A 27,453-nucleotide genomic window follows, 5' to 3' on the forward strand; every position below is an offset into this window, starting at 1 on the left:
ATTTTAATGCAGTTATCACACCTAATTTGCCAATAAACCAGTTTTATTGATTGCAATAAAGAGAAGCTATTGGGACCATTTAAGAAATGCCATATCTGTAATTAGACACAAACACGCATTTTTTCAACAGCACTTCAAATGTTATTTTTAATGTGATGACCACAAACATTATTTGTTCATTCTTCTGAGATTGTCCCCACTGAAAGTTTAAAAATGTAGGAAATTCAACATTTGAGATAGAAAACACTTATTTAAAAATAAAAAAGACGATAATTACCTCTCTAACCAGCAGGTGGCGGCAGAGTAGCATTTATTTGCGCATATATCAGCCTATATATTTGCACATATATCAGCCTATATATTCCTCTAATCGTTTTTCAATTCGTTTTTGACTAATTATTAAACATTATAAAATAACTAGGTTTAAAAATACATTTTGTCAATGTGAAGTATGAAGTACTCAAAAAATATCATGAAAAACAATAACTTTTCTTGTGAATGAATGACACAGAAAGCGATCACAGCAGCTGTCAGTCATTTAGAGCAAGATCAATGATTTCAGCACACTTGTGAAAACACTAATTTTATTCAATTAATCTAAAGTGCACAATAAATGTTTAATTTATGAAGCTTTTTTTCATATAAAAGTGTGAAAACTGATGGTCGAATTGAATTTAGCCGAGGAGGAACAATGAGGTACGTCTTTATTTATTTATTTTTTATGCTGTCTTACGTTTGAATAACTAAATTAATGCTATGCCTGACTGTTTAAGTGACTATATTCTGATTATAAACTAAGTATTACACTACTGATGCTCAACACACCAGCACATGACATCTCACCGGAAGTTTTCCAGCTGGCTAAGTTCTAAAGAAAACTCCGTGCATATAGTCCATTACGACGAGTCAAAATTGCAGAATAGATATCTGGAATTTGAATTTTGACTAATCAAAAATAAATGACTTCTAGTAGTCAGGGGCATTAAATGCTAAAACGGCTTGCCATAGGCTTTGGTAAATGGGCGCTGGTCAGGATGTCCAATCAAAGAACAAAGTTTAGGATAAACAGGACTGGGTTATGATTTCTGAGTCCAGGACGTGGCGATCTCGTGACCATTGCTAATTAATATTTATTAACAGTGCCTTCGGGATAGTAGGATTCGCACGCGACCTAGTGTTCATTGGTTAGGTGCCTCTACTACCGGCTTTACGGTAACAACATGGCCACTTACTTAGTAAACATGGACTTGTGCTCTCTTCTGTTTATTTAAACCCCTAACGACGATGACATCTTGATTTTGGCCATATCACAACTTTAAAATGAAACTATCGCGAGTCGCATCTTTTTTAATACGGGTCCATCCCGTTTACCGGTCTCCAGTGTCCGTGTCATGCAATGAGCCGATCAGACATGGATCTGTCCTCACTAAAAGCAGCTTCTCTGTGTCTGCAGTCAAAGACAGCACTGCACTTTTCTACAGAAAACACGGGGAGCCCTCACAAGTCGTTCAGTAGGCATCTCATGCCCATAGATAATATTAATAACACGTTGACAGTTTTATAAAGTTAACAGCGTTTCCTGCATGATTGACAGGTTGGAGACATTGGACCTGCCTCATATGGGACCTGAATGCGTCCTGGTGAAAATGTTGGCGGCTCCCATCAACCCCTCTGATTTAAATATGATTCAAGGCAAGAGAATTTGATTTAATTTTTTTATATAAATAATGCATTAATTGACTCCTGTGGACAAATACAAGTCATTGGCAGTAAGCACAAGATATTTGGGCACAGGCCCGGATTAAGAACACATTGGGCCCTGGGGCTATAGCAACACCAAGGGCCCCCTTTCATCTGATTGCCATGCCACAGTGTCTTGTACCACAAGAATTTTTTTTTTATTGTTATTATTTTTATATTTTTACAAATCTCATTTTATCAAATCATTTTATATAAGCACAAGCACACTAAATATTCCATGCTATTTAACACATTAAAAACAAATGCATTAACTCCAGATATGAACTCCAAACAAACAGGTTGCTAAAAGCAGCAAAGACATTTGTCATATTTCAGTCATACTTCCTCAATGATTACTTTACCATGAATAGTTCACCCAAAAATGAAAATTGTCATTACTTACATGTTACATGTTGGTAACCAGACAGTTGACGGCACCCACTGACTTCCATAGTAGGAAAAAAGTCAGTGGGTGCCGTCAACTGTCTGGTTACTAACCTTCTTTAAAATATCTTCTTTTGTGTTTAACACAAAAAGAAACTCATACATGTTTGGAACATCATGAGGGTGAGTAAATGTTTTTTGGGTGAACTATCACTATAACTATAAGTACTGTTAAATAGTCTTTTTTTCTAACTTTAACAGAGCAGAAATCCTTAATGATATCATTAAAATCCATGGTTCTAACAATGTCGCATTCTAGGGACATCCGTGTTAGATGGCTCAGTCTTTCTTTGGGCCATTGTTGACCGCAATCGAGATTTAATGAAAGTTAATTTTGAGAAGGAGCGCTCTCCTGATGCATTTGTGACTGGCAAGGTGAGATATAGTCTCAAGGCTATGTCCACGTTTGGAAAAACATTTTGAAGGTCCCTTGCTCTCATTTCTTTCAGCAATTCCCTGGCTGATGCAGTCTTTTCTTTTTTGCAAAATGCTTTAAAATGTACAATCTCATCAGCAAAATCTTTCTTGTAAGTCTGTATTGTATTTCTGTTGTAATTTAACACAAGAAGAACGAAGCTCTTGATCAGGGAGAGTATGGATATTATTCAGGAATGTGAAAAGGTTAGTGATCTCTTTGTATGATTCACTTCTTCTATCAAGCTCTGCTGTAAGACGGTCATTTATCACATTAAAAACATCTGCAATAAACTTCTGTCTACCAGACATCTGCAAGTCCTGATGAAGTTTGTCTGGTTCATCTGCATGTTTTTTGCGTGTTCGCTTCTCTGGGAGTCACTTTTGTAGGCCTGCGAAATAGTGGGTGACATTCCTTTTGCTGCTGTTTCAAAACTGTCAAACTGGCCTCTCAACCCTGCAACAAAGTCCCTTAACGATGCAACCAAATCCACAGCTTTGGAGAGATCAAGGTCAATGTCTTGTAGGACTGTACTAGTTGTATCAAAACGTTGAAGTACGCAGTTCCAGTATTTGCAAAGAAGAGCGGTTTCCAATTTGTCCATTTGTTTTTGCGAGCACTCTAGCTTCGTTACGAGTGGATAAATTTTGATTGTCATCCTCAGACAAGTCAATGAGAGACCGCCGAATATTTGAATAGTTGTAGCACAGTACTTTAGTTGCTGAGGCGTGTGCAGACCAGCGAGTGTCTGAAAGAGACTTTATTGTCTCTATTCGCTTGTTCTCATTTGCTTCGAGACCACTGGTAATCACCTGCCATCGCGAGGGTGATCGGGAGCAGAAATTAAACAGTGTCTGCACAAATGTAAAGAACTCATTTGTTTCAAAGCAGCAATTCACTGTGTTTATTCCCACCAAGTTATGTGTGTGCTGCACAAGGCACCCATTCTGCCAGTGGATTTACCTCCCGAATGCGTGATTGTACACCCTTATAAACCCCCGACATATTGCTTGCATTGTCGTAACATTGTCCTCGACAATTGTTTATGTCAATCCCCAGCTCATGCAGTACAGTCATCACAGAGTTAAAAAGCGATTCCCCTGTGTGGCTTGTAATAGGAAGAAATTCAAGAAAGCGTTCTTCTATATTTCCCTCTGGAGAAAGGAATCGCGCTATGAAAGTGAGTTGATCAACATGGGCAATGTCTGGCGTGGAATCCACGCTTATAGAAAAGTACTTGGCTAATTTTATTTTGTTGACAATCTCTGACAAAACTTTTTCTCCCATCAATTTGACAATTTCTTCACATATTGTACTAGATAGGTAGGACGGCTTTCCTCTCCCAGCATTTCCAAAACGAGCTATGTGTTCCCGCAGAAATGGATCGAATTGAGCAATGAGTTCAAGTATTCCCATATAATTACCATTATTAGGGGAATTGAATGTCTCAGCATCGCCCCTGAACGATAGACCACGCTCAGACAAAAATTTGACTGTAGCCACAACCCTTTTTAGCACATCCTCCCAGTACTGACACTCCAACTTGAACTGATCCCTCAGGCCTGCATCAATCTGCCCCTTTTCAGATGTCCTTGACACCCAAGTTACCATGCACTCTCTGTGTTGTTCAGAGTTCTCATGATCAGAATGCGACTGTGGGCATGTTTCCAGTCACTGTATCCAGATGGTCCAGAAAATGGTGAATTGCCTCCAAACAGTTTACAAACAAAACAAAACACAGATCCTTTGATTGGAGAGTACAGAAGCCAGTCACGTGGAACAGACTCACCATTGGCAAGTTTTCGGCTAAAAAGACTCTTTGAAAACGCCCGTTTTTGGTGTTTATATTGTTTTTCAGAAGCAGAAAAATCACAGCTGCGATTCTGACATGGCACTGGTCCTTTCCGATCCAATAATTTTGGCCTTGTATGTCAACTACAGCAGGCCAACATCCCGGGTCAGTACTGTACATTTCATTTTTCCCTGGAGTCTGATCTGATTCGTTGTCTGGTGGTGGCACCAATATTTCATCGTGCACTGGACTATTTCTGTCATTATCTAAAGGGGCAAAGAAAGCATTCATAAAAACCCTTGCTTTCATATTAAAATGGTAATTGTTTCTCATGTGGACATCAGTAAAAATAAATTTGCATTGCACCTCAGTGCAACTCATGCATTCAGATGGAGATTTGTCCATCTGGTTTTCTATCTTGCATTTTATCTCAAAATGATAGATGTTATTTTAAAAATATAGAAGTTACTGCAGCCTCTTATTTACATGAAGTAGAGCTGATTAATATTTTTAATGTGCATAATACATATTTTAAAATTGTATTGCATATATTGCTGACACAATCATTCTTTCCTCTGATTAACACAAAATAAACTATTTTGAAGAATGTGGGTAACCAAACAGTTGATGGTCCCCAGTGATTTCCACATTTTTTTTTCCTAATATGGAAATGAATGGGGACCAGCAACTGTTAGGTTACCCACATTCTTCAAAATAGTTTATTTTGTGTTCAACAGAGGAAAAAAACTTATTCAGGTTTAAAACAACTTGAAAGTGAGTATGTGATAACAGGATTTTAATTTTTGGGTGAACTATCCCTTTAAGGACAAGGGTCCGCGTGATAACTATTAGGATGCTGTCACTTTAAGACCTGCACGGTGTGCACGCGTCCGATTTTCTCAACTCACTTCAGACATAACCAACTGTGTTTATGTAAACCTTTTGTGTATTTGACAGTATTATAGCGCAATCAGACGCGAAAGATTAAGTCAGGTGCTGTTTGACAGGCTTAAGTGTGTGTGCACGCTTCGGGTATGGGGTCAGAAAAAGCGCATTTCAGAACAGCACACGAATGACATGTTTAACTGGCAGGGCTTTAAAGCACATGCAAATAAAGAACTTTTGTGATTGCGAATAAGTGCAGTGTCCCGTGAGTAACCGCTGTGTTAACGTGTGATGTGAATGTGTCGAGGTCGAGTTGTACGGATGGAGGCACCAGAACTGCAACTGATAGAATGTGCTTCAAAGGCAGATAGTGGAGACAAGTCACACGACATTGGTGGTCGTTAAAACACAGTAGGAAAGTTAATTCGGGATTTTTACACGGGTGATGATGATGAGAGAAAAACACTGACATTTTGAATTCAAACGGCAATAAAATCAATCGACTCGTCCCTGTAAATGTTGAAAACACCTTACGTTTTCATGAGAAACAATTACCATCCGAATAGGGCTTAACTCGTTATAAGAATAATAACTTGCTGCAGTTGCTATCTCACCTTCTTCAACGTGTAAAGCACGGAGATCGGCGACGGTGTCGGTGGGTGAAGGTGAGCTGCCGCTGCACGCGGGGTCTTTCACTGGCTCGGGTGTTTTATGTGATTCGAAGAAGTCTGTTAGTTTAGGAATTTTTGCTCTAAGATTAGCTTCCCTTTTCTCCCTTTCAAATTTATTTTTTCTTTTTTGCGCACCACTATCACTTTTTTTTAGCATTTTGAACACCAGCGAACAAGCAATAAAGGCCAATTTCCCATTTTCTAGTTTACATGCGATAGCATAACGCAAAGAGGCGTTTTCTGATGTCATGGTGCGAATTGTGAAGTGATTTTGATTGGACGGTTATTTATCAGTCAGGCACATTTTCCAATCAGTTTTTCTTGTTATTTTATTAGACACAAATCAACCACTTATGACTTGTCAATCTCATTTCCTCCAGCCAATCACGGGCCCCCTCTACCCGCGGGCCCTGGGGCTTCAGCCCCACCTAGCCCTTATGTTAATCCGGCCCTGTTTGGGCACATCAAAACCCAAAATTAACATATTTTGCATGAGGAAAGCGAAGGCTGTTTTGTATGCCCTAAAAAGACATGGTGAAGAAAAAAATATGAGATGGGAGGAAAAATTATTTGGCAATGCTTTTGTGTTCCCCAGAGAAACTTTGCATTCGCAAACGCAAAATTTCTTTCGGCAACGCAAATATTTCGAGAGTGAACGCAAAATTTCTCTCGGGAACGCAAATATTTTGCGAGCGAACGCAAAGTTTCTCTGGGGAACGCAAATATTTTGAGAGCAAACGCAAAATTTCTCTGGGGAACGCAAATATTTTGCGAGCAAACGCAAACTTCCTCTCGGGAACGCAAATATTTTGCGAGTGAATGCAAAGTTTCTCTCGGAAATGCAAATATTTCGAGAGCGAATGCAAAATTTCTCTCGGGAACGCAAATATTTTGCGAGCGAACGCAAAGTTTCTCTCAGGAACGCAAATATTTTGAGAGCAAACGCAAAATTTCTCTGGGGATCGCAAATATTTTGAAAGCGAATGCAAAGTTTCTCTCGGGAATGCAAATATTTCGAGAGCGAATGCAAAATTTCTCTTGGGAACGCAAATATTTTGCGAGTGAATGCAAAGTTTCCCTAGGAGACGCAAATATTTTGAAAGCGGACGCAAAATTTCTCTCGGGAACGCAAATATTTTGCGAGCGAACGCAAAGTTTCTTGGGAACGCAAATATTTTGAAAGCGAACGCAAAGTTTCTCTCGGGAATGCAAATATTTCGAGAGCGAATGCAAAATTTCTCTTGGGAACGCAAATATTTTGCGAGTGAATGCAAAGTTTCCCTAGGAGACGCAAATATTTTGAAAGCGGACGCAAAGTTTCTCTGGGGAACGCAAATATTTCAAGAGCGAACGCAAAATTTCTCTCGGGAACGCAAATATTTTGCGAGCGAATGCAAAGTTTCTTGGGAACGCAAATATTTTGAAAGTGAACGCAAATATTTTGGGAGCGAACGCAAAGTTTCTCTGGGGAATGCAAATATTTTGAAAGCGGACGCAAAGTTTCTCTCGGGAACGCAAATATTTTGTAAGTGAACACAAAGTTTCTTGGGAATGCAAATATTTCGAGAGCGAATGCAAAATTTCTCTTGGGAACGCAAATATTTTGCGAGTGAATGCAAAGTTTCCCTAGGAGACGCAAATATTTTGAAAGCGGACGCAAAATTTCTCTCGGGAACGCAAATATTTTGCGAGCGAACGCAAAGTTTCTTGGGAACGCAAATATTTTGAAAGCGAACGCAAAGTTTCTCTCGGGAATGCAAATATTTCGAGAGCGAATGCAAAATTTCTCTTGGGAACGCAAATATTTTGCGAGTGAATGCAAAGTTTCCCTAGGAGACGCAAATATTTTGAAAGCGGACGCAAAGTTTCTCTGGGGAACGCAAATATTTCAAGAGCGAACGCAAAATTTCTCTCGGGAACGCAAATATTTTGCGAGCGAATGCAAAGTTTCTTGGGAACGCAAATATTTTGAAAGTGAACGCAAATATTTTGGGAGCGAACGCAAAGTTTCTCTGGGGAATGCAAATATTTTGAAAGCGGACGCAAAGTTTCTCTCGGGAACGCAAATATTTTGTGAGTGAACACAAAGTTTCTTGGGAACGCAAATATTTTGCGAGCGAATGCAAAGTTTCTCTGGGGGACGCAAATATTTCAAGAGCGAACGCAAAATTTCTCTCGGGAAAGCAAATATTTTGTGAGTGAACACAAAGTTTCTTGGGAACGCAAATATTTTGAAAGTGAACGCAAATATTTTGGGAGCGAACGCAAAGTTTCTCTGGGGAATGCAAATATTTTGCGAGCAAATGGAAAGTTTCTCTGGGGAACGCAAATATTTTGCGAGCGAACGCAAAGTTTCTTGGGAATGCAAATATTTTGAAAGCGAACGTAAAGTTTCTCTGGGGGACGCAAATATTTCAAGAGCGAATGCAAAGTTTCTCTGGGGAACGCAAATATTTTGAAAGCGAACGTAAAGTTTCTCTTGGGAACGCAAATAATTTGCGAGTGAATGCAAAGTTTCTTGTGAACGCAAATATTTTGAAAGGGAACGCAAATATTTCAAAAGCGAACGCAATGTTTCTCGGGGGAACGCAAACATTTGCGAGAAAATGCAAAAGAATTTACTTATTATTTTCCCTCCCATCTCATTTTTTTTCACCACCATGTCCCCTTAGAGGCTCCATAGTTTTGAACTTTATACATTGTGATATTATTTTCAAAATATGCTACCTTCAAATTCTCACTACCATAATGTGTCTGAATATTTTACTTATGGTTTTTATAATTCCCATTGTTTTAAAATGAGTTTTATGCTATTGTGTTTGCATTGCATAACAAAAACTGAGTGGAAAATGGCATTTTACTTTCTCCAGAGAGAGATTTCCTTTAAACCAGGGAACTTGATTTGAGAGTAAATATCTTTGATTTATGATTTTGCAATATTCACCCAGTGTCTTTAAACAGGTACGTACGCCATCCTGCCTGAGCTTCCAGCAGTGGGGGGTAATGAGGGTGTGGGTCAGGTGATGGAGGTGGGGAACCAGGTGAAAACACTCAAGGTCGGCGACTGGGTGATCCCAAGAGATGCCGGCATAGGTGAGCGTTTAATGTGCTTTCATAAGGCAGGTATGGTCAATGTGTTCTTCTCATCAGTAGATCTTATATCCCTGCGTTGATCTGCACAGGTACATGGAGAACAGCAGCAGTTGTGAAGGCTGAAGATCTAGTGACTTTACCTAAAGACATTCCTGTGCTGTCAGCAGCCACTCTGGGAGTCAACCCCTGTACAGCTTACAGGATGCTCACAGACTTCGAGGAGCTCAAACCAGGTTCTTTCATTTTTCATTTACCTCAGCTGTATTCAAACTGTTCATCATGCAACAAAGTCTAACTCTGTGTTTTAGGAGACACAGTCATCCAGAACGCAGCTAACAGTGGTGTTGGACAGGCTGTAATTCAGATTGCTGCAGCTAAGGGTATTCAAACTATCAACGTCATCAGAGACAGGTAACAGTGAACTTCAGCTGATCATGAAATCAGAATGGATGCTGTTTACTTTGGTTTTGTTGTGAATGATTCATCGGTGCAGATTTTTTTGTCATTGTAATGTTTCATCATATGTAAAAAACTTGCTTGTGACTTTCTTTTTTGACTGAAGTCACAGAGTCAGTATAGACTTCTAGCATAGACTGTAAAAAAAGATGCACGCACACAGTGTGCCAATATGGCACTGACATCTTGAGTCTCGAGTCTGCGCAGTAGTGAGCACGAAGTCGAGCCGCGATATCAGTTTCCTGCAGAATGCATTATGTTGCTGTGAAATAACCAGTTTTGGAAATGTACAAATTGAAGTTAAAGCTCCAATCTCCTCCTGAAGATCCAGAAAAAGTGTATTGGTGCTTCAGTGACTACTTCGCTCAGAGAAGCTGTCAATCTCAGCTGTCAATCATGACGTCAAAACCCGTGTTTTTATAGCATCAAATAACTAACTAAAACCAAACTTATTTAAAGAACAAACATTTGAACTAACATCAGCATGATAAAAACTGCCTAAAATGACAGAAACCATCTTTGGGGAAAAAAAATTTGAAATGTAATTTAAAGGGTTAACAGTGTGTTTCTTGTTATCAGTGTCATTTAGCAATCATGTACGTCAAAACTATTAATAATATCTTGTATAAGTTTCTTACAATTAAATTTTGTATAGCACTCAATACAGACACAGATGTTTTACATGTCTAAAGCATTTAAAGTGATTAAACTAATCCTAATCAGCTCGCCTTTCTCTACAATGCAGATTTTGTCATTGAGTAAAGCCACTTGTTTGCCATTTTAGGCCGGACCTGCAGCAGCTCTCTGACAGACTGACAGCGCTGGGCGCCACTCACATCATTACAGAGGAGACGCTGAGACGTCCAGAAATGAAGGAGCTTTTCAGGGTCAGTCTGAAACTAGTTCTAGTATTTGCTCTCAATTCTGTGTTATAGAAGCCACATGCAAAGACATTGTGTAGCTTGAAAGAGACTCCGTATCATGACAGTTTTCGGCGTTTGCTTTTAACAGTCGTGTCCTCGACCTAAACTAGCACTAAATGGAGTTGGAGGAAAGAGTGCCACAGAGCTGTTACGTCATTTACAGTAAGTGGAAATGTTATCTAAACACAGAAATCAAAATCTGTAACAGTGTCCACCTGCTTCTTCAGCAGCCTTCATACAGAAAATCCTTTTCTCAGTCATTTTCCGTAAGAGGTTTTTTAAAAACTAACACTAGAGGGCCTCAGCAGACTTACAAGGGGCCCCAGGATATTATATTATATTATATTATGCGTAAAAAGGTCTAAATTTAAATACTAAAAAAATACCGAAAATCAAGATGAAATCATTTCCCCCTCAATAATTGTTTTAATTGAAGAACATACAGTTCTTGAAACTTCACAAAATGAAAAAAAATTTAATCAGGATTAATTAAATATAGCAACACTCCCAGTTACTGTTTAAAACATTCATACATTGTCATTAATTACAGCAGAAATACTAGAGGAAATACATTCATCCATACGATGGAGGATCCTTGAATATCGTGTTGGACAACAGAGTCAAAAAGGTTGAACAACACTGTTCACATTGATTGTAATGCTTCAGCATTAAAACATGCATATACATATTTAAGAAAAATGTGTTATATTTACATATAAAATATTTATATTTATATATAATATAAATTATTTACATATATGTACAGTATATACATGCAAATATTTCTTAAATATATATAGTACATGTATGTGTGTGTATTTATATGTACATAATAATTATGCACAGCACACACACATATATTATGTAAACAAAAACTTTTATTTTGGATTCGATTAATTGCAATTAATGGATTGCCCAGCATTAATATATATATATATATATATATATATATATATATATATATATATATATATATATATATATATATATATATATATATATATATATATATATATATATATTATATATATATACGGAATATAAAATATTATATAAATTAATATATATATATATATAATATACGGAAAATGGACATTTTCCCATTGTCCGTGACCTAACAAAGCATAAAAAACATTATCAAACTCTTAACATATGAGCTAATCAAACAACAATAATAATTGTGATAATTACAGTGACTAATGAAGAATTCAATTCAATTCACATTTATTTGTATAGCGCTTTTGACAATACATCAAAGCAGCTTTACAGAGAATGCATGTCAACATTACAATTTAACGAATGCAGTTAGCAAATGTAATAATTTAGGCAATTAATTTACAATCACTGTTAGCAGTTTAACTGAAGGTAGAAGCAAAGAGCTCCTGGAAATAATGAATTACATTAACAATAATTAGGATATATAGAAATTTGAGAATGTGCATGTTGATCCAGATGATCCAGAAGAATTCACTATTTGTATAAAGACTATTAATATATTAACAATGTATTAACAATATATAATTGTCAATTAACAAAGTTAACCAAACTTAAAATGCATTATAATTTTTGCAGATTCCTTGTTATATCTGAAATTGGTTGTTTGTCATGTTTTTTAATGCATTATACTTCCTAAAGGCGTAACAATGAATAGATAAGTGTTATAATGTATTATAATTGCAGTTACAATTGTTAATGAGATCATACAATGCATTATAAGGCACATTTAATGCATTAAAATACTATTATAATGCATTATATATAAGGGCTTCAAATAAATTTAGCTGATTTTACTTCTGAAGCCCTACCAATTTATTGTGTGTTTTTAAAGAAGACCTATTATGCCCTTTTTCTCAATGTTTATTTTGTCTCTACTAGAACAGGTTTTCATGCTTGAATGTTCATTATCTTCCTCATATTCTCCATTGTTGCAGCTCCTCTCTTCCCAGTCTGTCAGCAACGCTCTGTGTAGTTCCTGTCTCTTTGAAGCCCCTCCTTCTGTAAAGCACAATGTGCTCTGATTGGTCGGCTGGAGCAGTGTGTTGTGATTGGTCAAGCGCTTTGAGCGTGTTTGGGAAATGTCCCGCCCCTTACCATAACCGAGAGTTTTAACACACTACTAACTAACTCAACCAGGCCCCGCCCCTTTATTCTACATATGAATATTTAAATGAGGAATATTGTGAAGAAAACTCAAGACTACAGTGGAGGTGTTTCAGGGAGTTGTGCAGAGTTTTTCATGCTCAAACAGCAACACACTAAAGACAGATGAACATGGAGAAAAGCATCATAGGACATAAATGTTTTATTACATAATGGATCAAATAGGATTCTTGATAAGCCCTATGTATTCAGTCTATAAATGCATGAATAAGGTGTCTGTGTTCCTCAGGAGTGGAGGGAGTATGGTGACCTACGGTGGGATGGCCAAACAACCAGTCACTGTTCCTGTGGTGAGTTTGACTGATGATATCTGACTTTATATAATTATAATAGAAGATTTATATAGTCATGTTCCTATCATGTGGTGTACATTGCAGTTATATAAGTATTATTTTTCTTAGAGCGCACTGATCTTTAAAGATGTGAAAATAAGAGGTTTTTGGGTGACCCAATGGAAGAGAGACAACAAACACAGTAAGTTTCCTCAGAAAAAATCGAACAGACTCGTGTTTTTGTGTGAGGAGTTTCACCTGAAACACTCATTGACAGCTTTGGCCTCTTGTGATAGATGAAGACGCCTTACGAAACATGCTGGACGAACTCTGCATCCTTATCCGTGTGGGGAAGCTGTCAGCTCCGGCTTGCACTGAAGTGAGGCTTCAAGACTTCCGAAAAGCCCTGGAGAGCGCCATGAAGCCATATGTGTCCACCAAACAAGTTTTGGTTATGTGATTCCACTTTCTCAATACATTAAGCTGTGCAGTAATTCAACCCCAAACACACATTCAATAAATGTGACATCAAAGTCCAGTGAGCTTTATCAGCTTCACAACAGGGTTTTGGTGTTGTCTTTGAATGCATTTATATGAGCATCATAAGGATTATCAGTATGTCAGACGTCAGTCTGCTTTTACAGTGATCACACACAGATAACCAGACTGACAAAGACTGACTGTTTTTTTCATCTTGAGCATCTTGTCAGGTGATTGTTGCTTTGTTACATGGACTCAAACATGTAAATCCTCATATGGGGGTTCAATGTTAAAAACACACTCATGCCATTAATAAAAGCCCTGTAATAGACTGACAATGAAATAGGTACAACAGTAACAAACACACTGTGACTGTTAATAAAGTGTTTGCTAAAACTGATCATTCTCTTTGGCTTTTATTGACATTAAACAGTTTGTTTTTTTAACACCAGTGTCCTGTTCACATTGAAAGTGATTTTATCGCTGGAGTTACTGTTTCCATCCATGTATTTTTATGCAAAAAAAGTGAACATTATCTTTAGGAAAGTGTTTGTCCTTCATCACATTATGAAGAAGATTAATTACACCACTTAACATTTTTAACAGTTTTCCATGCATATATATATATATTTTTTTTATATTTCTTGTATGTGAGCAGAGACAAATCATACAGAACAGTGAAAAAGTTACTGCCAGTCTTAAATTCATCATACAAAAAGTTTATGAAAATTTGCAATTTTTATCCATTAAGATCATTTTCAAAAATTAACAATTTTTATGAATTTTGAAGCCTAAATACAATCAGCAGAAATAAAAAGCTAACCTTAGGCTGTAAATGAACCACACCGCCACGGTCACATGACCAACTCTTTCAGTCTTTATTAAAAAAAACATCAACCCTGAAAATTTGAGTTAGAATAGTTTGCGAGAATAGTTAATATTATTATAATCATTAATATTTCTGAACCACACAAAGGCAGCGATGTTACTGCACCTTTCAAGGCACAGAAAAGTAGTAAAAACATTGTTAAAATAGTCGACGTGACTGCTTCCCTGTCATTCTCCTGTGATGTTTACATTGTAGACACAGTGTGAAAACTGACCTTTCTGGGTCTTGAAAGGGTCAATGATGCTGCTGCCTATTTGTGGTTTAGATACCTCTTGAATTTTATCAAAAATATCTTCGTTCATCTTCAGAACATGAATTAAGGTCTTACAGGTTTGAAATGACATGAGGGTGAGTAATCAATGACAGAAATTTAATTTTGGGGTGAACTAACCCTTTAATGTCTGACAACCTCTGTAGTCCTATTCTTAGCAACTGCCTTTCTCAAGACAAGTAAAAGTTTTAAAATGAAACCTGAGACTATCTTGAGCTTGTGTTTATCACAAACCTTATTTCAGACTTTTAAACAAAATCCCATTCAAAAACCCATTCAGGACTTCAGGACGATGGAACCGGACGTGCTGAAATGCAACTCATTTCTGGGTTTTGGACTACAAAAATTATGCCATCCCTACAGCACTACATCACAACGTCCATTTCATGCAGACTTTAAAGGGATAGTTCACCCAATAATTTAAATTCTGTCATTTATTTACTCTCATGTCACTCCAAATGTCTGTGGAAAACAAAAGAATATATGTTGGGGTCCAAAAAAAGGCATTTTTCAAAAATATCTTCTTGATTTTGGGGTTAATGCTCCCTTTAAAGACAGTTGACAGTAAATACTATAGAGGTCAATGGTTACAATCAACTGTCTGGTTACCAACATTATTTAAAATATCTTCTTTTGTGTTCAACGGAAGAAAGAAACTCATATAGATTTGGAACAACTTGATGGTGAATAATGACAAAATTTTCATTTTTTTTTTTGTTTATATTTATTGAACTGTCTCTTAAAGGGTTAGTTCACCCAAAAATGAAAATTCTGTCATTAATTACTTACCCTCACATCGTTCCACACCCGTAAAGACCTTCGTTCATCTTCAGAACACAAATTAAGATATTTTTGATTAAAATCCGATGGCTCAGTGAGGCCTGCATAGCCAGCAATGGCATTTCCTCTCTCAACATCCATTAATGTACTAAAAACATATTTAAATCAGTTCATGTGAGTGCAGTGGTTCATAGATTCATAACGCTCCAAAGCTTCCTGAAGCAGTGTTTTGAAATCGGCCATCACTAAATAAGTCGTTATTTAGTTTTTTTGGCGCACCAAAAATATTCTCGTCGCTTTATAATATTAATATTGAACCACTGTACTCACATGAACTGATTTAAATATGTTTTAGTACCTTTATGGATCTCGAGAGAGGAAATGTCATTGCTGGCTATGCAGGCCTCACAGAGCCATCGGATTTCATCAAAAATATCTTAATTTGGAACGGCATTTTCATTTTTGGGTGAACTAACCCTTTAAGAGACAGTTCAATAGATATAAACAAATCATAATAAATCAAGTATATAAATAGTAAGAAAAGCTACTTTAAATACTGGTGAGGACATGTCATTCACACACCGGTCTGGCTGACAATATTCAGAGAACGCTGCTGTTCTGGGATCAGTTGAGACGCAGCAGGCTCAGCATCAGTGACAGCAGCAGAGTGAACAGCGCTGGTCCAGCAGACGATCCTCCCTCCTTCAGCACGCAGCGCTCATACGCCTCAAAGTCAACCTCCCTCACCGCGCACACGTGATCGACGCGGCAGTCAGCGTGGCACTCCGTCAGGTCATAACCCACCGAGTTGAACTCAAAGTACTTCTGCAAATAACACTTGTCGCTGGTTATCCGCTCCATCACGCGGTGCATGGAGGCAGGAGAGGCGTCCGGCACGTGAAACGCCTCCGTCAGACGGTACTCCTTCTCCCAGCGCGCCCGGGCCATGTTTGCATATGTCAGGTTCAGATAGTAGGTAACTATATCCTTTAGGAGCACAAGAACCAAGAAAATAAGTGTGAATATGTTTAAAGTTTGTAATATAAATACAGATATTATTTTCATGTGGCTGCATCTAACCTTGATCAAAAGTGTTTTGGTGTCATACTCAAAGATGCGAATCCCCGGATTATTTCCACCATCTTTCACACCAGGTAGTGTTGTTATCCAGGGCGTAACTCCTGGTGTCAGGAACATCGCACTTATTGGAGATCCTGTGTAAAGAGATATTAAAGGATTAGCTGGATACGCAGTACATCCTACGCCTTCCCTATTCTATTTACGGAACAAATGCGGCGCCAGTTCCATTTTTTCCGTAAGTAGAATATGGAAGGTGTAGGACATACAGCGTAAGATTTTTTGAAGAATACGAAAGTGCAATTTTGGCGGAACCACTTAAGGTGATCATTTGTTTATATAAAGCATATAAATTTACATTTTTGTTCGAAAATGACCTGATCGTTTCTATATATAAGATCCTTATTCCTCGTCTGGTATCGTTTAAAGCTCTTTGAAGCTGCACTGAAACTGTAATTTTGACCTTCAACAGTCTGGAGGCCATTGAAATCCACTATAAGAATAATAATCCTGGAATGTTTTCATCAAACCTTAATTTATTTTTGACTCAAGAAAAAAAGACATGAACATCTTGGATGACATGGGGGTGAGTAAATTATCAGGAAAAATTTATTTGAAAGTGAACTAATCCTTTAACAAGTTAGGTATCTTGTTGTAAAGTAGCCTGAAGTCAGATTTACAGGGGTTGGACAATGAAACTGAAACACTGGCCAATATAGTGTTGGAGGTTTCATGCCTATATACAGTGGATACGGAAAGTATTCAGACCCCCTTAAATTTTCCACTCTTTGTTATATTGCAGCCACTTGCTAAAATCAATTAACTTCATTTTTTTCCTCATTAATGTACACACAGCACCCCATATTGACAGAAAAACACAGAATTGTTGACATTTTTGCAGATTTATTAAAAAAGAAAAACTGAAATATCACATGGTCCTAAGTATTCAGACCCTTTGCTCAGTATTTAGTAGAAGCACCCTTTTGATCTAATACAGCCATGAGTCTTTTTGGGAAAGATGCAACAAGTTTTTCAAACGTGGATTTGGGGATCCTCTGCCATTCCTCCTTGCAGATCCTCTCCAGTTCTGTAAGGTTGGATGTTAAACGTTGGTGGACAGCCATTTTTAGGTCTCTCCAGAGATGCTCAATTGGGTTTAAGTCAGCACTCTGGCTGGGCCATTCAAGAATAGTCACAGAGTTGTTGTGAAGCCACTCCTTCGTTATTTTAGCTGTGTGCTTAGGGTCATTGTATTGTTGGAAGGTAAACCTTCTGCCCAGTCTGAGGTCCTGAGCACTCTTGAGAAGGTTTTCATCCAGGATATCCCTGTACTTGGCCGCATTCATCTTTCCCTCGATTGCAACCAGTCGTCCTGTCCCTGCAGCTGAAAAACACCCCCACAGCATGATGCTGCCACCACCATGCTTCACTGTTGGGACTGTATTGGACAGGTGATGAGCAGTGCCTGGTTTTCTCCACACATACCGCTTAGAATTGAGGCCAAACAGTTCTATCTTATCTATCGGAGAATCTTATTTCTCACCATCTTGGAGTCCTTCGGGTGTTTTTTAGCAAACTCCATGCGGGCTTTCATGCGTCTTGCACTGAGGAGAGGCTTCCGTCGGGCCACTCTGCCATAAAGCCCCGACTGGTAGAGGGCTGCAGTGATGGTTGACTTTCTACAACTTTCTCCCATCTCCCGACTGCATCTCTGGAGCTCAGCCACAGTGATCTTTGGGTTCTTCTTTACCTCTCTCACCAAGGCTCTTCTCCCCCGATAGCTCAGTTTGGCCGGACGGCCAGCTCTAGGATGGGTTCTGGTCGTCCCAAACGTCTTCCATTTAAGGATTATGGAGGCCACTGTGCTCTTAGGAACCTTAAGTGCAGCAGAATTGTTTTTGTAACCTTGGCCAGATCTGTGCCTTGCCACAATTCTGTCTCTGAGCTCTTCAGGCAGTTCCTTTGACCTCATGATTCTCATTTGCTCTGACATGCACTGTGAGCTGTAAGGTCTTATATAGACAGGTGTGTGGCTTTCCTAATCAAGTCCAATCAGTATAATCAAACACAGCTGGACTCAAATGAAGGTGTAGAACCATCTCAAGGATGATCAGAAGAAATGGACAGCACCTGAGTTAAATATATGAGTGTCACAGCAAAGGGTCTGAATACTTAGGACCATGTGATATTTCAGTTTTTCTTTTTTAATAAATCTGCAAAAATGTCAACAATTCTGTGTTTTTCTGTCAATATGGGGTGATGTGTGTACATTAATGAGGAAAAAAATGAACTTAAATGTTTTTAGCAAAGGGCAGCAATATAACAAAGAGTGAAAAATTTAAGGGGGTCTGAATACTTTCCGTACCCACTGTATGCATGGCTGGTGGCCAATCTTTACTGATTTTACAGTCCATCAGTAGGAGCACAGCTGTACATGAAATATTACAATTTACACAACATAATAGGAAACATTTCAGAGTTCAAAACAGGACAAATTGTTGGTGTGCGTCTTTCTGGCTGGTCTGTGACCAGGACAGCAAGTCTTAGTGTTGTATGGAGAGCTATGGTATCCACACTTTTTTAAAAAAAAATGATGGGTTAAAAACAACCCAAGTTGGATTGAAAATGGACAAACCCAGCAGTTGAGTTAAATGTTTGCCCAACATGCTTTTATTTAACTCAACTGTTGTTTAAGAATTACTAAATGGCTGGCTCTTTTTTACCATGAAGGGTAATGTCGGCGAACCACCATGAAGGACGAACCACATCCAACAGGAGTGATTGACGATGCAAGAGGAAGCTGTCTGAAAGGGATTTCCAGGTACTGTATCCAAAAAACATAAAACTACAGCTGCCCAACTCACTCGATTCTCATGTTTCCACCAAAACTCATCAGGAGCTCCAGAGTCATTATTCATGGTTGGGCTGCTATAGTCAAACATGCCACCCATGCCAATGCCAAATGTTGGTTTCATTGGTGCCAGCAGTGCAATCTCGGGCTGTGGACAATGTGAAACATGTACTGTTGTCTGATGAGTCCACCTACACTGAGTTACAGTGTGGAGAAGCCCCAAAGAGGCTCAACACCCGACTGTTGCTGCCCAGGGTGAAGCACGGTGGATCAGTGATGGTTTGGGCTGCAATATCATGGCATTTCCTTACTTTGATTGATGGGCGCGTCAATGCCAAGCGCTACCGAACCATTCTGAAGGACCTTGTGCACCTAAAGCCCAAAGTATACTTCACGTTTTATGCATACGGGAGGGTCAGTGTACAGTGGACGTGATGCAAATTTCATTATCAGAGGAGAACACACACCGCCAGATTTTTGTAACAGTGCATGCAGTAATTAGTTTATCCACAAAGGTGGCAACCGTGCCTTGGGGGCATCGATTCACAAGGTAGTCGAAGAAAAACTGCACATTGTGTCAGTTACGCTTTCTTCTTAAGTAAAATATGGATGGAGGCCTGGCGGGAGCTAGATATTTTACTTCATAACTTGTTAAATATGGCATTGATTTGCTTCAGAAGGCCTTTATTAACCACCCAGAGCCGTGTGGAGTACATTTATGATGGATGGATGTGGATGGAGACACTTTCTTCAGCTCATATGATGCGTCAGGATATTTTTTAATATTTCTCTGATTGTGTTCATCAGAAAGAAGAAAGTCAGGGTGAGTAAAGCTTGGGCCAATCCTTTAAGGTGGGGTCATGTATCAGCATGATAATGCACAAATACACACAGCAAGACTGGTGACAGAGTGGTTTGATGAACATGAAAGTGAAGTTGAACATCTCACATGATCTGCACAGTCACCAGGTCTGAATATTTTTAAGCCACTTTGGGTTTTTTTTTTGGAAGAGTGAGTCAGAAAACATTTTCCTCCACCAGCATCACATAGTGACGGCTCAAAATCCCTCTGCCACTGTGAAGGACTTGTATCTGCCATTCCCAAGATGAATCAATGCTGTATTGGCCGCAAAAGGAAGCCCTACACCATACTAATAAATAATTATTGTGGTCCTGAAACCAGGTGTTCTAGTTTCATTGTCCAACCCCTGTATTTGCCCCCCTGTATATTGTTACAAAGCAGCTTTACAGAAAGTCATGAAGTTAATGTTTATAATATCTTGTCTTCATGGCTTATAGTCACATTTAGCAGATCAGAGATGGGCGATAATATGGTTACATTTTGTGATGACAAGCATTCAAACAGTTGAGATTTACTGTATGGTATATATTTTTGACAATATATCAATCAAGCAGTTGAGATTTGCTCTATAATATATTCAAGTTTTTAATGTGTTATGTGGTAATATAATATTGAGAACTATGAGACTTGTGGTGGAATTAGGAATGCTTTGAGAAATGCATTTCATGGCCAATTGTTCAAAAACATGCAGAAAATGTAGCAGAATTTGCAGTACCCTTTGAACTGTAGAACATGCGGAAGCTGTCGGTGTGGTGATGACCGAAGAACTGGCCCTGAATAACAGCGCTGTGCTTCTGAATGAGGTCGATATAGCGCTTATTAAACTCTTTTCTGAACCAGGCCTTATCTCGCTTCTTCTCAAACATCCCTGGAGGGACGTGGCCGATAATGTAAACCTGGAGAAACAGAACAAACAATCTTTATATGCAATAATGACACAATACATGGATAAAGGACCAAACTGGAAGTTTAGCTTTCTTTTATATATAGTAACCTTCTCGTTATTTTTGGCTGCATCCTGAAGCACTTTTTCAGCCCAACTGAACTGGTCTGCAGGGTCTTTGATGTTTTCTGTGAGACTGTTCTGATTGTAATAGAGATTTGTATTGAGCACCACGACTCTGAAGCCAGTTTGATTCAGCAACTTTTCTGTGTAATATCCACCTGCAAATGACAGAAAATGCACAAGCACAGTTATATGACATTCTTTAAACCTATATAATATATATATATAATTACACTGAACAAAATTATAAACGCAACACTTTTGTTTTTGCCCCCATTTTTCATGAGATGAACTCAAAGATCTAAGACTTCTTCTATGTACACAAAAGGCCTATTTCTCTCAAATATTGTTCACAAATCTGTCTAAATCTGTGTAAGTGAGCACTTCTCCTTTGCCGAGATAATCTATCCACCTCACAGGTGTGGCATATCAAGATGCTGATTAGAAAGCATGATTATTGCACAGGTGTGCCTTAGGCTGGCCACAATAAAAGGGCACTCTAAAATGTGCAGTTTTACTGTATTGAGGGGGTCCGAAAACCAGTCAGTATCTGGTGTGACCACCATTTGCCTCACGCAGTGCGACACATCTCCTTCGCATAGAGTTGATCAGGTTGTTGATTGTGGCCTGTGGGATGTTGGTGCACTCCTCTTCAATGGCTGTGCGAAGTCTCTGGATATTGGCAGGAACTGGAACGCCGATCCAGAGCATCCCAAACATGCTCAATGGGAGACATGTCCGGTGAGTATGCTGGCCATGAAAGAACTGGGATGTTTCCAGCTTCCAGGAATTGTGTACAGTTCCTTGCAACATGGGGCCGTGCATTATCATGCTGCAACATGAGGTGATGGTCGTGGATGAACGGCACAACAATGGGCCTCAGGATCTCATCTGTGCATTCAAAACGCCATCAATAACATACACCTGCCCATACTATAACCCCACCGCCATGGGCCACTCGATCCACAACGTCGACATCAGCAAACCACTCACCCACACGACGCCATACACGTTGTCTGCCATCTGCCCTGTGCAGTGAAAACCGGGATTCATCCGTGAAGAGAACACCTCTCCAAAGTGCCAGACGCCATCGAATGTGAGCATGTGCCCACTCAAGTCAGTTACGACGACGAATGCAGTCAGGTCGAGACCCCGATGAGGACGACGAGCATGCAGAAGAGCTTCCCTGAGACGGTTTCTGACAGTTCGTGCAGAAATTCTTTGGTCATGCAAACCGGTTGTTGCAGCAGCTGTCCAGGTGTCTGGTCTCAGACGATCTTGGAGGTGAAGATGCTGCATGTGGAGATCCTGGGCTGGTGTGGTTACACATGGTCAGCGGTTGTGAGGCCGGTTGGATGTACTGCCAAATTCTCTGAAATGCTTTGGAGATAGCTTATGGTAGAGAAATGAACATTCAGTTCACGGGCAACAGCTCTGGTGGACATTCCTGCAGTCAGCATGCCAACTGCACGCTCCCTCACAACTTGCGACATCTGTGGCATTGTGCTGTGTGATAAAACTGCACATTTTAGAGTGGCCTTTTATTGTGGCCAGCCTAAGGCACACCTGTGCAATAATCATGCTTTCTAATCAGCATCTTGATATGCCACACCTGTGAGGTGGATGGATTATCTCGGCAAAGGAGAAGTGCTCACTTACACAGATTTAGACAGATTTGTGAACAATATTTGAGAGAAATAGGCCTTTTGTGTACATAGAAGAAGTCTTAGATCTTTGAGTTCAGCTCATGAAAAATGGGGGCAAAAACAAAAGTGTTGCATTTATAATTTTGTTCAGCGTAGTACAAAAATAACAGTATTTACGATAACACTTTACATTAAGGTTAATTTGTTAACGTAAGTTATTAGTTAATATTAACAATGAAAAAATACATTTATTATTTTTAATTAATATTAATTACAGCATTTACTAATATATATATATATAATATTATTTAATTGACCAGAGCTAACATGAACTTACCATGAACAGTTGTATTTTTATTATCTAACGTTAAAAAAAATTAATAAATACAAATGAATTGCTCAATGTATAATAAAAGATATCCTTCTTCAACCAAGCTCGTGTTTGTCTTTGTGTCCGTCTATATAGTGTATTTAGTTTATACCTGTTTTAAAGGTTTCTTTTGAGGCCGTGTGGAGCCAGTCATGCCACATGTTTGCTGTTTGCTCATAAATGTTGTTCTTTTCTGGAGGCATTTGGTTCTTTGGATGGTAGTCATGATTTCCCATCGCAGAATACACCTTGGTGTCTAAAGAAATACAGATGGACAATGAATTTCATGAACAAACAGAAATAAAAACAAGCAGTTAGTAGGCCAAATGAAACACATACTGGGAAAGACAGATTTTATGATGTGGGTGAGGTTGCCGATTATTCTCAGGACGGGTTCTTCTCCCAGCTGCTCATTGGGCACATGAGGCGTATCATCTCTGTCAAAAAGAGTTCAGTCAAGAGAAAAGTCAGACAGCCTGCCCACCTACAGTACAAGTCAAATGTCTCATTCTTTATTATTGCTATTCCCCCCATTATAATATTGTGAAGTATGGGGAGTATATCATATAATATAATTTGTGTGTACTGGACACTGATTTTATCTCACTAATTTTACGTTTATACATATTTTATATTTGCTTACAAAACTAATATCAGGCATTTCAAAGACTGAAAAGTTCTTTTTTGACATTTTCGACCATTGTGCTAATTTAAAATAATTAAAAACTGAATATAATTTTGCAGGGATGAATTTGTAGGCCAGAAACGAGTTGCATTTTAGCGCTTCTGCTTCCATTGTCCAGAAGTCAGTGGGTTTTTTGAACGGGTTTTTGGCACATACCCCGTCCAAACGATGAAGTCAGGGTCAGGCAGGATCTCTCTCATGGCGTTCACTGATGAGTTTATCAGAGTCCATGGTGAGTCACAAGAATAATCTCCAAATTTGCCTGCGTTTGGAGTCGGACGGCCTCCACTTGAAGCACATTTTGATGCCGAGCTACTCCCAACATCATAAGAAGGATCCCAATGGAGGTCTGAGATGTGCCAAAAATAACCTGTGAAAGTGAAAGTGATGAGATGTGAAGGCCAAGTATGGTAACACATACTGTGCATTTAACCCATCTAGAGTAGTGCAGACACACTGCAAACCGTGACACACACACACACCCGGAGCAGTCGGCAGCCATTTTGCTGCAGCACCCGGGGAGTGATTGGGGGGTTAGGTTTAAATGTATGTAGTCCATTTGTTAGGATGTCTGATTTCCGAATTTAGGCTTCAATGTCTTGTAAATCTTCTAGAAAACTGCTGGAAGACTGCATTTGATATGATTAGAAAATCAAATAGCTGACAGGAAAACACAGGCACTGACTACAACATAATGAGTTATTAATATTTTGTTGGTTCTCTCTTGTTTTTGCATGCGTTTAAAATTTCTTTGCCTGGCCAGAAATTATGTTGGGACAATTTGACATTTTTAAAGTCCCCCTGTAGTCAATAATTTTATCATCTTTGATTACCAAAATGACATATTTAAGCGTTTTTTTCCTGTGAAAAACATTTTTTATTCATGCCTTAAAATAGCTTGAATGTAACTGTACACCCTTGCTTCATTTAGTATTCGTGGATCTATGTATATGCAGATTAGCCCCGCCTCCACTCACTCACACCAGCTCAGAGATCCACTCTGTCAACTTTACTGTAGTAAACGCTACTCAATGTCAAGTGGAAATACTGATTTAATTCAGGAATGTTTGAACCAGAAAATGATTCAGAAGAAGAAAAGGAAGAGTGAAATGCACAGGTTTGTCTACAAGTCGATGTATCAGAACGGTCATGCATTTTATGTGTAGCTTTTTACAATGTTCGACACATAACAGTAATTAATATGATTAGTATTTTGCTTGACTATGTTATCAAGCTAAAAATGTTACACAAACCATGTTCCTTTTTGCCATCTCAGAGTCAGACAGCTGCCTTCTAACAATCAGTATCCTTACAAACGCTTTGAACAACTTGAAGAAAGGCATATATTTCATCATAACTTTGTAATATACATCATACACCCGCCATATTGCTAAATCTACACGATTTTTCATATCAACAGAAAAATATACCGAGAAAACCTTCTCTTGAGACTCTCCTGCTTCAGAGCGCTCATGGTTAATGATATGCTAAAGCCCGCTGGCACACTGACATGATTGGTTTCAAGGTAATTTGTGACATCACAAACACCAGCGATTTCAAACCGCGGGTTTGAGAAGGTCTTTTTTTTTATCGGGAAAATACTCAGCAATGGTGTTGACTGATGAATCTGCACATGGTTTATCTAAAGCAGATTAAAAACACCAGCTAGACATATGAACAACATAAAAAACTTGATTTTCAGCAATGGGTGTCCTTAATAATTTTAGAATAAAGGGTGAAGATGTCAATTTTCCTAGGCCAGACATCACTTTTGGACACTATATGTTTAAAATAAAACATTTTTGCAACCATTTTTCATAATAATAATAAATACCTCTGAACTGAGTATTGCAATCTAGCAGTTGTTGCATAACTAAGTTTATGTGCATCACACTGCCTTAATATCAGCTTTATGTCTTCCATGTTAAAAACAACACATAATCCCATGCTCTAATAAATTCATAATGGTAAAACACTGTCAATAAACAACGTGTTAATTAAAATATGTGCAGGTGTTTTTAAAGTTATATCTAAGCCAAACCAGCTCCTCAAGACAATAGAAGACATACCTGTCAACACGTTACCACTAATACCAGAGACAATGAAAATGTTGAGAAGAAGAGTTCTCCAAACACATGCCATAGTGAGATTGACTGAATGTGTGTGAGAGATCCGGACTCTGTTATCCTGCATGAGACGTTCAGTCCACAGCCGTCAATAAACTGACAGATAAGATAAGTCAGCTGGAGGAAATAAACACAGTCTATAACTGCGACTGTCTTCTCAGCAACATGAGTGATTCAGACAGAAGTTCTCCAGCTGTTTACATGTGTTACAGAAAAATGTGACACATTAGCCAGTCATTTACTAGTCAACATTCTATTTTAGTGTGCTGCTATTTTGAGGGAATGACTGTGTTCATACAGTAGTAGCTCAACATTAAAATGAAATCTGTAGCCTCAATGTTTCCATACTGAATGCTTTACAATAGATTTATAAAGCACTCTTTGTAACAATACCCTCTCAGAATCAGATTCACACCATCTGCTCTGTAAAGCAAGCAAAAATCAGTGTTTAGGAGTTTAGTCATAAATAATGCATACAAGGGTGTGACGCACTTGAGTAACTGAACTTCATACTTTGTAGTTTGCACTTTAGGACTGTTGAAAAAGAATAATTGTACTCAGATTTCCAAGGCATAAATCATACTTTTTACAAGTGCTAAGACATATTTACATCTTACTGAGCCAAGAATTGGAAATTGCTTTACAAAACCTAAGAAATAAACCTTTACTACAGTTAATTGTGGCACCTTTTTCAAGTATGATTTGACTAAATAGTATACTTCAACTTAAATACTCCCTGTGTACTTTTTACAGATTGAATATAACATTCATATTTGACATTTTCATTCATCATATACTACAGTTCAAAAATTAAGTTTTTCATGAGTAAGTTGAAAGAAATTAATACGGCTATTCAGCAAGGATGCATTAAATTGATCAAAAGTGACAGTAAAGACATTTATAGTGTTACAAAAGATTCTATTTCAAATAAATGCTGTTCTTTTGAACTTTCTATTCATCAAAGAATCCTGAAAAATATGATGCAGCAACTGTTTTCAACATTGATAATGATCAGAAAAGTTTCTTGAGCAGCAAATCAGCATATTAGAGTGATTTCTGAAGGATCATGTGACACTGAAGACTGGAGTAATGATGCTGAAAATTCAGCTTTGATCACAGGAATAAATTACACTTTACTATATATTCACATAGAAAACAGTTCTTTTAAATGGTACCAGTATTTCACAAAATTACTCTTTTACTGTATTTTTAATTAAATAAATGCAGTTTTGGTGAGCAGAAGAGCGTACTTCAAACACGTACTTTATAGTGCACTTTATTGCATTGTATTGTACTGCTAGAAATCAGAATTCTCTCTTTCAGTGAATTCTTCATGCGATGAAATTAATTGAGACGAGAGCAATAAAGAAGACTCACAGTCAGTGAAGTTTTGCTTAAGGCCTGATTTTTTTCTTCACACAACACAAAAAAAAAATCTACCCAAGTCCTGGGTTGAGCCTTTTGGGTAATTTTTTTTGTGTTATTTTTCCACTTATTGGGTAGTTTTTACGTTACCCATGCTCCTGTGTCAGACGTAACCCAGGCGTTGAGTTATTTAT

General features: G+C 38.3%; 2 protein-coding genes across 2 annotated transcripts; one reads left to right on the forward strand and one right to left on the reverse strand.

The window, feature by feature from the left end:
• The first annotated feature begins 1,079 nt into the window (after positions 1-1,079).
• Positions 1,080-13,692, forward strand: mecr (mitochondrial trans-2-enoyl-CoA reductase). Its single transcript, XM_067399771.1, has 10 exons — positions 1,080-1,511; positions 1,595-1,692; positions 8,909-9,040; positions 9,130-9,273; positions 9,349-9,451; positions 10,281-10,383; positions 10,508-10,581; positions 12,809-12,869; positions 12,981-13,053; positions 13,148-13,692. Exons 1-10 carry the CDS (start codon positions 1,321-1,323, stop codon positions 13,309-13,311), a joined length of 1,143 nt encoding a protein of 380 aa, XP_067255872.1. The 5' UTR covers positions 1,080-1,320; the 3' UTR covers positions 13,312-13,692.
• Positions 13,693-13,738: 46 nt separating this feature from the next.
• smpdl3b (sphingomyelin phosphodiesterase acid like 3B) lies at positions 13,739-26,049 on the reverse strand. The gene is made up of 8 exons (XM_067399756.1): positions 25,838-26,049; positions 23,925-24,138; positions 23,423-23,520; positions 23,196-23,339; positions 21,056-21,225; positions 20,777-20,957; positions 16,352-16,485; positions 13,739-16,258 (listed from the first exon to the last, which is right to left on the reverse strand). The coding sequence occupies exons 1-8, from the start codon at positions 25,959-25,961 to the stop codon at positions 15,896-15,898; spliced, it is 1,428 nt and encodes a 475-aa protein (XP_067255857.1). The 5' UTR covers positions 25,962-26,049; the 3' UTR covers positions 13,739-15,895.
• Positions 26,050-27,453: the final 1,404 nt, after the last annotated feature.

This window comes from Chanodichthys erythropterus, chromosome 2 (genome assembly GCF_024489055.1).
Source record: "Chanodichthys erythropterus isolate Z2021 chromosome 2, ASM2448905v1, whole genome shotgun sequence".
In the NCBI taxonomy this organism is placed as follows: Eukaryota; Metazoa; Chordata; class Actinopteri; order Cypriniformes; family Xenocyprididae; genus Chanodichthys; species Chanodichthys erythropterus.